Source organism: Peromyscus leucopus, chromosome 3 (genome assembly GCF_004664715.2).
Source record: "Peromyscus leucopus breed LL Stock chromosome 3, UCI_PerLeu_2.1, whole genome shotgun sequence".
Lineage (NCBI taxonomy): Eukaryota > Metazoa > Chordata > Mammalia > Rodentia > Cricetidae > Peromyscus > Peromyscus leucopus.
The window spans coordinates 146014405-146025492 of record NC_051065.1 but is presented as its reverse complement, the minus strand read 5'-3'; the positions used below and the strand labels follow the sequence as shown (position 1 = coordinate 146025492).

Below are 11088 nucleotides of genomic sequence, written 5' to 3'. Positions count from 1 at the left end.
TAGTGTCGGCCCCGCCTCTCCACTTGCATTTCTTCATTCACTGGCCATCTCATTATCTGTTTTAAATTCCCACTGAATGAGAATATGCGAAATGCCAGGGACAGTAGTGGTGGAGCAAACCTGAACAAGGTATGATGTTATGTGTGGGCTCACCTTTTTAAAATTTTTTTTTTCAGAGCTGAGGACTGAACCCAGGGCCTTGCCCTTGCTAGGCAAGCGCTCTACCACTGAGCTAAATCCCCAACCCCTTAAAATTATTTTTATTTATGTATATGCTTGAGTGCTTGCTTGTCTGTATGTGCCCCATGTGCATGCAGTGTCCATGGAGACCAACAGAAGGCATCCAATCCACTAGAGTAAGAGTCACAGACAGTGTGAGCTGCCTGATGTAGGTGCTTGGAATTAAACCTAGGTTTTCTGCAGGAGTAGCAAGTGTTCTCAACATCAAGCCATCTCTGTAGCCCCAAAGTGTATGCTTTTTGTTGGTTGGTCTTGGTTTATTGTTGTTGATGTTATTTGTCCCAGTTAGGATTCTGTTGCTTTGATAAAACATCATGAACAAAAGCAACTTGGGCAGGAAAAGGTTTATTTCAGCTTACAGCTCATAAATCCATCACTGAGGGAAACCAGGTCAGGAACGCAGGGCAGGGACCTAGAGGCAGGATCTGAAGCAAGGCCATGGAGGAGTGCTGTTTTATTGCCTTGTTTCCATGGCTTGTACAGCCTACTTTCTTATCCTCCCCAGGACCACCTACTCAAAGGTGGCACTGCCCACAGTGGCTGGGCCCTCCCACATCAGTTACTTATTAAGAAAATATCACACAGACTTGCCTACAGACCAATCTTATGGAGGCATTTTCTCAATTAAGATTCCCTCTTCCCAAGCCAAATGGGATGTCATACATCTTTAATCCCATTACTCAGGAGGCAGAGGCAGGTGGATCTCTGAGTTCGAGGCCAGCCTGGTCTACAGGGTGAGTTACAGGAGAGCCAGAGCTGTTACACAGAGAAGCCCTGCCTTGAAAAACCAATAAATAAGTAAGACAAAACAACGAAAAATTGAATGGTCTCATTTCTATAGCACTTAATAAAGAAAACACATCTAGGAATAAACTACACGAGAAAGGTGAGGAAACGTCAAGGCGCTACTGTTGGACGCAAACAGAAAAGTACCAACAGACAGACCCGCTGCCTTTCTGACAGGACCAGGAGGATGTCAGCTTTCCCTAACTAATCTGTGTACTCAACTCGGATACCAACAGGAGTTTGTTTGGTACTAGTACAGTGCAGGCTGGCGGGCGCAACCCTCAGTTTGAACAGTGTCACACAGGGTGTGTGTGTGTGTGTGTGTGTGTGTGTGAGAGAGAGAGAGAGAGAGAGAGAGAGAGAGAGAGAGAGAGAGCATGCACACATATGGAGATTAGAGAACAGTTTCCAGGAGTCAGTCCTCTACTTTTACCATGTGGGTTCTGAAGATCAAAGTTGATTGTCAGGCTTGGCATCTGGTGCCCTCACCTGCTGAGCCATCCTGATGACCCCAGAACACCGTTTCTTTGAATCCTCCCACCCCTTTATTTTACTGAACAGAATGTAGTAATTAAAACTCTAACACATTGGAGTAATTATTAAGGATCCGTGTCATTTGGCTCCAGGATGACAAAGGAGGAGATTTGTTTTTGTGGAGATGCAGCCCAACATTACTTTGTGCCGAAGGAAGTTGAATCCAATTTTTATAGTCAACCTTAAATAACCCATCCACTCAGACTCCTGGGATATGTGTTTTCTTGCCATACCGTCTTGATGAAGGCCAGCTTCTGAGATCCTCACACTTGGATCCACAAGAGTTGCCTTTTATGGAAGGAACATTCAGCCCTGAGCAATCCTTCAAGCTCTGGGTTGCCTCTTCTGGGCAGTATGGTGGATACATGCATGAGCAGCAAACATTTACCAATGAAGGAGCAAGAGACATTTTAAAGTGGTTTTTTTTTTTAAAAAAAAATAAGATAACACCACACACACACACACACACACACACACACACACACACACAAATGACTGCTCCTTCTGAGCTGAGAGGATTCAGCTAGCCCAGATTTCTGTTCACCGAAAGTGCTGAATTTGGCCTCCCCCATGGTAGGTATTGAGCACCCCACTATTCCTTTCAGTCAGCCCTGCTTCCCACTGTAGGGCAGTGGGATGTTTGGGTGTGAAGGACAAGAGCCCTGGGAGACATTTATGTAGGGTTAACCGGGCACAGACCCCTTGCCATCTGCAGCTCATTTGAACAAATGACTCCCTCTGTCTGTCTGTCCTCTCCTTTGTCGAGAGTGCGTGCTTCCTGGGCTGTTGAGAGGACCGAGTCAGTCCATTGCAGGTGTGTTGAATACTTCCCTGGAAGTACTCAGACATTGTTGCTTAATACGGACACTGTCTGAACCAATCCTAGGAACCCCTTCCAGGAGGACCTTTGAAGGATTATTTTTGTGTCTTCACCTTTGCCTTTGATTTTGTCCTAATGGTCTGGTGTTTCTATGTAAAACCCAAGAGAATAAAGGATCTCGATCTTGTCTTTATTTGCATGTGGTTACAATTTATAAATACACTTGCCATGGTTCTCCTGTTCCCAAACTCTCCTGGATACCTGGTAACCATACAACCTCGACTCTCACTGCCTCACTTCCTCTCCCCCAGGAGCGAGGGAGGGACGCTCCTCCACGTGGCTTCATCTTCACCCAGGGTCTATCTTGGTCCACATGGTATGAGCCCTCAAGGCCTCTAAAGGTTGGGGATGAGCACCACGAAGCTTTGCAAGGTCCCTGTGATATCCTTGCAAGTGACCCTGTGACCAGCTCCCTCCTTTGCCGTGGTTCGGGTGCAGAGAGGCATGGTGGGCAGCAGCTAGGGTCACCAGCCTTGCCTGTGTCTGGGGCTGCATGTGTGCCCTCTGGGGCTGGTGGGCCTGCAACAAGGTCTCAGGCTTGCTCAGACAGCAGTAAGAGTCCTGGGCGGGCACTGCACCCTGCTAGTGTCCCGTTCCGCTTCGAAGAGGTGTCTGAGGCCAGTCTCTTAGGGCTCTGCTTCTCAGAGCCTACCCAGACCCTGTGAGTCCTGGTGGGTAGAGCAGCCTCCGGGAGAAGGGGCTGGACCCTCTTTCCTCCTTGCCTTTCTCAGATACCATCAGGCATCAGGTGGCAAATAGGTTCCTTGACCTTGTCAGAGGGCATGGCACCCTAGTGTCTCTGTCTCAGCCAGATGCCAAGCTTTGCCATCCTCCTGGTAAGGTGTAGAGAGCACAGAAGGGTCAGGGGCTCCCTCTTCAGGAATGGGGTATGGAGGCTCAGGGGATGCTGGGGGATCTCCAGGGCCCGTGTCCCCCCCAGCACCGGTCCATTGTATATATAGATGTTGCCAGTGACCGTCACAGAGCCTCCGGCCACATGAATGCCATTTGCACCTGTGGGAGAGAAGGCCAGATGAGAGGGGTGCTTCCAGAATTCTCTTCTCCTTTCCTCCCAGTCCCACCTCTCATTTGCTATTCCTTCCTTTGAGTCAGGGTCTCACATAGCCCAGGCTGGCCTAAAACTGCTGTGTAGTGGGAGATGGCTCTGATATCCTGACAGGTGTGTCCCCAATCCCAGCTTCACTAGAGCTTCCTTCCTTTCTTTCTTCCTTCCTTCCTTCCTTCCTTCCTTCCTTCCTTCCTTCCTTCCTTCCTCCCTCCCTCCCTCCCCTCCTCCTTCCCTTCCTCTCTTAAAGATTTATTTATCATTATGTATACAGTGTTCTGTTTGCATGTGTCCCTGCAGGCCAGAAGGGGGCGCCAGATCTCATTACAGATGGTTGTGAGCCACCATGTGGTTGCTGGGAATTGAACTCAGGACCTCTGGAAGAGCAGCCAGTGCTCTTAACCTCTGAGCCACCTCTCCAGCCCCCACTGCAGCTTTGTTAAGTGCTGGGATTACAGGTGTGCCTACACCTGCAGCTTCACTGATAGCTTTCTTAAGTGCTGAACACACTCCTCTGTTTCTTTCAGACCCTGGATCTTTTTATTTCATTGAGCCTTATTCTTTCTCCCTGCCACCTACCCACACCCCTCCCTTCCTCCCGCACCCACTACTCCAACGGCCTGCCCAGCTCACCGTGGGCCACCTGGCTGTGCCCCTCCAGCTCCTTGGCCTGGACCAGGGGACTCTGCTGTTGTAGTACCACTTTCTCCAAGACTGGGGTCACTGGGGTCCAGGTATAGGTAGAAGGGGCTCCGCCAGGTCACGGAAATGTGGGTTGGCTCTTGGAGTGGGGCAGGGGGGAGATTCTTCTCCCTGCAGAGGAGAAATAGAGAACCAGCCAGTGTCAGAGGCTAGACTTCACCATAACTTAGTTCCCAGGCCCTAGTCCTCGTCTTCTGGCAACTCGTTGTCTCCGCACCTCACCATGCCTCCTGCCTCAGGGCCTGTGCACTTGATGCTTCTCTAATTGCTAGAGCACTTTCTTCAAGAGTTCCCTGGTTAGCTTCCTCACTTCTTCAGCTCACTGCTCAAATAATCAGTGCATCAAAGAGGCCTTCCCTGTCCACCTGTCACTCACTGTCCACCTGACTTTTATTATGGTTGCCACCTGATATACAATTATTATTTATATATCATTACTGTTCTGGTTTTGCTGTGTTTGAGACAGGCTCTTCTTCTAGCCCAGGCTGCCCCGAATCTCACTATGTAGCCCTAGGCTGGCCACAAACTCATGGTGAGGCTTCTGTCTCAGCCTCCCAAGTGCTGTGATGACAGGACTGAGCCACTGTCCTGGATAAAACTTTCTCCCCCGTGGCACTGGAACGGAGCCCAGGTCGCTGTACATGCTGGCTAAGTGCTCTAGCATCCCGGCCTTTGAATTTGATTTCTGTTCCACCCGGGCAAACTCCAGGATGGGAGGCACTTTCTCAGGCTGCATGTCTGGTACCAAAATGGTGGCTGGAACCTGGACACTCAGCAAGCCATCAGTGGAATGCATGGGGGCTCAAGTCCACCTTCCCTGACCTCACAGCCCCGCCCCTCCTTGCTGGCTTCTTCCACTCTTTTACCTCTGGATGCCTCTTGAGCAGAGTACCTGAAATGAAAAACAGGATGGGTGGTGAGGCCTCCAGTTCCCAACCTTTCAACCTCTACCCCCACCACCGGGTGCTGCCAACCCTAGTGGCCCAGAGGAAGATAATCCAGTTACCCTCATCCCTCAGAACGAGGGCTGGGAGAGAGAGTGGTACCCAGCACCCCGACAGTCTTGTGCACCAGGGTTTGTCCTTGCCTAGCCCTCCCCTCCACTGCCACTTCCATGTGCAGATAGGAAGTGGTGTCCTTCCTACCCAGCTTTCTGCAGAGAGAGGGGTGCCTCGTCCAGGTGCAGGCCAGGGTGGTGGTGAAGAGCAGAAGACAGACCAGCGGCAGCAGGATGGCCAGCAGCAGCATTGTCCCTGCCAGGGAGGCAGACAAGAGTGACGGACGGACAACACCAAAGGACGGGGAGCAGCCTCTCCCACAGATCAGCCTTTCCCCTCTTTGGGGCCATTTCCCTTGGGCTGTGGGCAAGGAGCTGAGGCTGGCTTTGGGAAGGGTCTCTTGACCCCATGAGAGACTGCCCTGGGTGGTGATGTCTAGACCTCTTGCAGCCAGTGGGTGAGGGACGCCTTGGCAGCTGGTTTTCAAGGCTGGAAGTAGGTGAAAGGCAGCGGGGAGGGGAGGTGGTGTCTGAGCCCCATTTCTGTGACTGGACCTTAGATTGCCCTGTGTGCCTGTGAGAACCTCACTTCTGAGCCTAGTCTGTGGCCCTCAGGGAGAGCAGGAGTTGCAAGCTGCCCACCCCCTTGCTCATGGTAGGGCTCAGGAAGGAACAAGGCAGAGAGATGGGAGTTTGGTTTCCCAGGCTTGCCCAAACTGATTCACCACAGCTGTGGCCTTAGGGAGTGAAGAATGCAGGGCACGGGGAGAAACTGGACCAGGAGACTGGACACCCAGGTGCCTGTCTTTATTCGAGCATTGGTTTGTCATATATAAAACAAGCAGGTTAACAAACCTACTGGCTAATGCTAGTTACTAATTATCACTACTGAAATGCTAGTGATAGTTGATGCATAGTTGATAATTTCTGAGAGGTCATGGGACAATATTTATGATCCACTGTTAACTGAAAAGCTAGTATATAGGGGCTGGGAGATAGATCAGTGGTTCAGCAGCTACTTGGCACGTGCCAATGCCTCCCCCTCAAAAAGTGTCAAGTTATAAAACACTTTAATCACTCCACTTAAAGTAAAAAAATTTATGAGTAGAAATGCACAGGATGTATGGAAGAGGCAGACCAAGACAGTAAGAGCAGAAGGGTTCTAAGTTCAATGAGTGATTTTAGCTAAATTTTCATTCTCTCTATCCCTTCTCCCTCTCTCAGAGACAAGGTCTCATGCAGCCCAACTTCAAAGTCCTGCCTCCACCTCCCAAATGCAAGGATGACAGGCATGTGCCACCATACTCGGTATAAATTCTTAAAAAGATTTCTACAGCATGTGTACCTTACAAATGGGTCCCCAAGTAAGACTTAGATACATACACTAATAACATGATTTACACCCTCCCCCACCCCCCACCCCCCGAAGAATCTCAGGCAAATCATTTAATGTCTCAGTTTTCTCTTCCCATCGGTGAGGATGAATAACTCCACTTTATAGAATCGTTAAGCAGATTAAGTGGGATCACTGAGGGGTTCAGAGTAGTTCTCAATACTCAGAAGCTATAATTACAAATATCTGCTCATTCAAGAATGTTACTACATTCTGCCAATTAGTAATGATTATAGTCATCAGAAACAACCCACAGTCAACCACCAGGCTGGAAAACTGGTGAGTTTCCTAGAAGACAGAAACCAAGAAACCAGAAACCTAGAAAGAGTCAAATGGAAGAGCATGACTCCAACAGAACATGTAACTGAACAATGAGGCATTCAATTAGTAAATGAATTCTTTGACGAGTTCCATGATGGAAGTGCATCCAAAATCATGACAAAGTCAGTTAGAATTACATCTCAGCACAGGAGCGTTTCCTGGCATAACATATGTAATTCTTAAAGTGTGTAAGAATATAGTCTAGGATGTTCAAATTCCCAACCCCTCTTTTGAGATAACCTTAGTCAGTAGCCCAGGCTGGCCTCAAACTCTTGATTCTCCTGCCTCAGTGTTCTAAGTGCTGGGGGATGACATGGGTATGCCACCACACCTAGCTTTCCAAGTTTTTCTTTCTTCTTTTGGTGGTACTTGTTCTACCCAGGGCCTTGTGCATCCCAGACAATCACTCTGCCCCTGAACTATATGCCAGCCCCTTCCAATTTCTTTAGAAGGATTCTTTCTTTCTTTCTTTCTTTCTTTCTTTCTTTCTTTCTTTCTTTCTTTCTTTCTTTCTTTCTTCTCTCTCTCTCTCTCTCTCTCTCTCTCTCTCTCTCTCTCTCTCTCTCTCTCTCTCTCTCTCTCTCTCTTCTTTCTTTATTTTTTTGTCTAATCCTGGGAGGAAAGATGCACATTTCCTTGTTTTCTGGCATTTTCCCAGACTCTGCCTTGTGAACCTCAGCCCAGCCTCATACCTGGCTCGGATTGATTTCTACAGACGGTGTCAGAGCTGGGGGTGCCTGGAGCTGCCTCCACCAGGCCCTGGTTCTCACATCTGTGGAGGAAACAGGAGTGTGAGCCGTTGCTGCTCTCCTTGGTACCTGGTGCTCCAGGAACACCAGGCAGGGAATGGCCAGGGGAGCACATGGAGTCAAGGATGCTGGGAATGCCAACAGTTGGGCTTCCTGGAGTTGGGGGAAGGATGGGAAGGGGGTACTCTCACCTGGTATGGGGTTGGCAGCGGGCTGTAGGGGAGGAAGTATTCTGGAAGTATCCTGACTTGCAGGGGACACAGGTGATGTCAGTCTCCATATCTTCATCTGGCAAAAGAAAGGCAGGCCGGTCAGGGTGAGTGGACAAGCGTGAGCCCAGCTGTGGGCTTCCTTTATGCCTCCTTGCCAACCCATCTGTTCTAGAGCTGTTACCTTGCCCAGCTTGGCTTTGCAGCCTGCCTTTTCCCCAGGCTTCCCCAGTGCCGACAGGAGCCACATTCTAAGCTCCTCACACCTGTCCCAATTCATGTCTTGGCAGACCCCCTCCTGTGAGCCTTTGCAAGGAATGATAGGTATTTTATGCCAAAAGAGAACTCCAGTGGGGAGTCACCAATGGACACAGCCCAGTGCTCCTTGCCCTTGACACCAGCCTCCTTTCACCGGCTGCCTTCGGTGCCCTCTGACCTGTAACCTCAGCTTCCGTGCCAGGCTTGCATATTACAATTTGTTCGCAGTGCACACACTCATTGTCCAGATAGACGCAGGCCATCCCTGGCTTGCAGCGGCACTCGGGTTTTCGATCGCTGGCGCAGGGGGCAACCTCCTCGAAGCCCAGCACTGGTAGGGAGAGGAAGGAGTCAGAGAGGAGCTGGGGTCCCAGCAGTACCCCTCATCCAGGTGGATCCCTTCTCACCAGAGTCACAGGAGCGGCACATCTGGCAGATGGAGAGATGGTTCCAGTGTTCATTGTAGGAACGATCGGGGCAAGTCTCGCAAACGGTGTCTTGGCTCTGGCTGCATGCGGCAGAGACAAACTTGCCTGTGAGGCAAGTGGGGCAAGAGGGGTATCAGGAGACAGAGTCTTCTCCCACCTCCGCGGCTTGCTGCATGCCACAGAGCCTCTCCTTGGCCTCTTTGTCTTCATGGCTACGCAGCTCCCTCTTCGAATCTCAGTGGCCGCGGGACAATGGCTAATGCTTCTGGGTCTCTCTCTACCAGCCAGTTTTACCAGTGTTGGTATCGCTCTGACCTACCTTAACCACCCAGGCTTCCCGGGGCCACTGTTCTCACCTGGGGGGCAGCGGGAGCAGCAGACTTGATGCTTAGACTCGTAGTATTCCTTGTCCTGGTCCCAGCAAGTTTGGTTTTCTATGCGATATGGGGGCACCTTCCGTGGGGAGGCGGAGACAGAGGAGAACAAGGCAGGGTCAGCTGCGGTGGGCAGAAGGGCCGGAGCGAAGTCTGCCCAGGCCCCCATTCCCGCCTGGCCCGTCCCACCTAGCACCTCCCTCACCAGCTGGAGCTGAGATGCCGTCAGGATCCCGCAGAGTCCCAGCAGAAGTGGCCCCCGGGCCAGGCCGCAGGGAGAGGCCCCAGGCAGGCGCATGGCGGCCTTTCGGGTCGGCTGACCAGACCGGGTGGAGGCCTGGGAGGAAGGTGGGAAGCCCGGACGTCCTGAGCAGCGTTGGCCACGACTTCCCAAGCCTGGCGGCTGGGCCGACGTGCCCCCGGGGGCCGGGAGCGGCCGGGCCTGGCCTCCAGGGCTCCAGCGCCGGGCTCAGGAAGTGGGAGTGGAGAGAGCCGGCCGGGGGCGGGGGCAGGGAGCTCTGGGAGCAGAGGCCGGCCTGTCGCAATCGCGACGGGGGGAAGAGGAACAGGCTTGGCGGCCTCGACGCAGGGCGGGAGGGGGTGGCCGGGAAAGCACGTGAGAGCTGCAGGCCCGGAACCCGGCCTCCACCTTTCTTCTGAAGCCCGGCCCTCCGAGGGGCTGCGGATCGGGACCACCCGCGGGCGGAAAAGGGGCGGCAGAGTCAGTAGCTAGCCATCTGTCAAGCTGACCTCCAAAAGCCTGGGGCAGAGCTGACCTGGGTACACATGGATGTTGAGGCAGAGCAGTGGGCAGCTGGGGGCCGGATTTGCAAAGCGGATGCACCAGGGATTGACACCGGGCGAGACACCCAGAGGTGGCCAGCAGATGCAGCGTCTGGCCAGTCACCCCACTTGGCAGAAACTGAGGGCCTGCCCCACTCTGTGCCTTTTTAAAGAAAAGCTACCACAGTAACAAGCCACCAGGCCTCCACCCTGCTGGCTCACCCATACCACACATTATTGGGCACACAAGACACTGGAGAGCATGCAGCTGGCCTTGAACCTGTCCTTCTGTCCTCTAGGGATCTCTCTCAAAGGGAGAGTGGGGGAAGATGTGAAAACCTAGGTCCTGGTGAGTTGGGGACCTCTGGGCTGGGGCTGAGTAGCCCAGTTCCAGCTTGTGTGCCCATAAGCCTGTGACTCTCTGAACAGAAGGACCTGAGAGCCCAGCCAGTGTGGGTACGTTATCCCTGGAGCAGACCTGCTCAGGGTGCCAGGCTGAGGAGCCCAAGTCCAAGCTTGCTCAGCCTGGTGGCCCTTGTGTGACACCCCCTCTTTCCACCTTCCACTGGCTGCCCCCCCCAACCCCCTCACCCAAACCACTCTCCAAAGTTTAGCCCATGCCTCCAGGAAGCAGCTACAGAGCCCCCAAGGAAGACTAATGTCTGCTTTGGGCTATCTGTCTGCTCCCTACTAGGCTGCGGGCTGGTCTATTGCCTGGTTTGGATATTAAGTCTGGGCTCACAGAGTTTAGCATGATCTGGCTTATGCCACATGCCAGGTACACACTCATGGAATAAACGAAGGCCGTCCACCCTGCTTAGCCGCTCTGGCAGAACCGTCTGATTTTCAGATCCCAGCTCATGTCAGCATCCGTCCTGCCTTCCCTGTGACTCAGGGGAGCCTCGTTTGGGATGAGGGGAAACCTTGAGATAGCTCACCTGAGAACTGGCCTTCTTCACGGTAGATCAGATATCCAGACAGGCCTTCGGTGCAGATGGGAAATGCTGGTGCAGGGGGAGGGGACCTGCCTGGGCTTTAGATTCGTCACTCTGTCCCCTCACTGGTGTAGGCCCAGCAGCCACACTCTGCTGGCGACTGTCTGCATCAATAGTCTAAGGCCAAGGCTGCCTGGCGAGGGATGAGATGCCTGAATAGCAGACTAGCTCTGGCTTCTCTTCCTTCTAGGCTCATGGAGTTGGGGCAGGGACTAGACTCACTTGGGTCTCTTAGGAACATAAAGGAACAGGTGTGTGGCAGCCTAAGATAATCTCCACTCTTCTTTTTATATTTTATTGGGGAAACTTCACATGTACTATCCCAAAAGAGAGAAAATAGTATTGAGATCCACCATGTTGTCACTACCTAGCT

At 52.1% G+C, this 11088-nt stretch overlaps 1 protein-coding gene across 1 annotated transcript; it reads right to left on the bottom strand.

The window, feature by feature from the left end:
- Nucleotides 1–2549: 2549 nt before the first annotated feature.
- On the bottom strand, nucleotides 2550–9484 carry Ltbr (lymphotoxin beta receptor). The gene is given in 12 exon segments (XM_028892344.2): nucleotides 2550–3368; nucleotides 3371–3454; nucleotides 4140–4235; nucleotides 4238–4319; nucleotides 5075–5100; nucleotides 5354–5461; nucleotides 7612–7691; nucleotides 7860–7956; nucleotides 8314–8466; nucleotides 8543–8668; nucleotides 8920–9016; nucleotides 9143–9484. Coding segments are annotated over 12 exon segments (1197 nt in total). The 5' UTR covers nucleotides 9236–9484; the 3' UTR covers nucleotides 2550–3213.
- Nucleotides 9485–11088: the final 1604 nt, after the last annotated feature.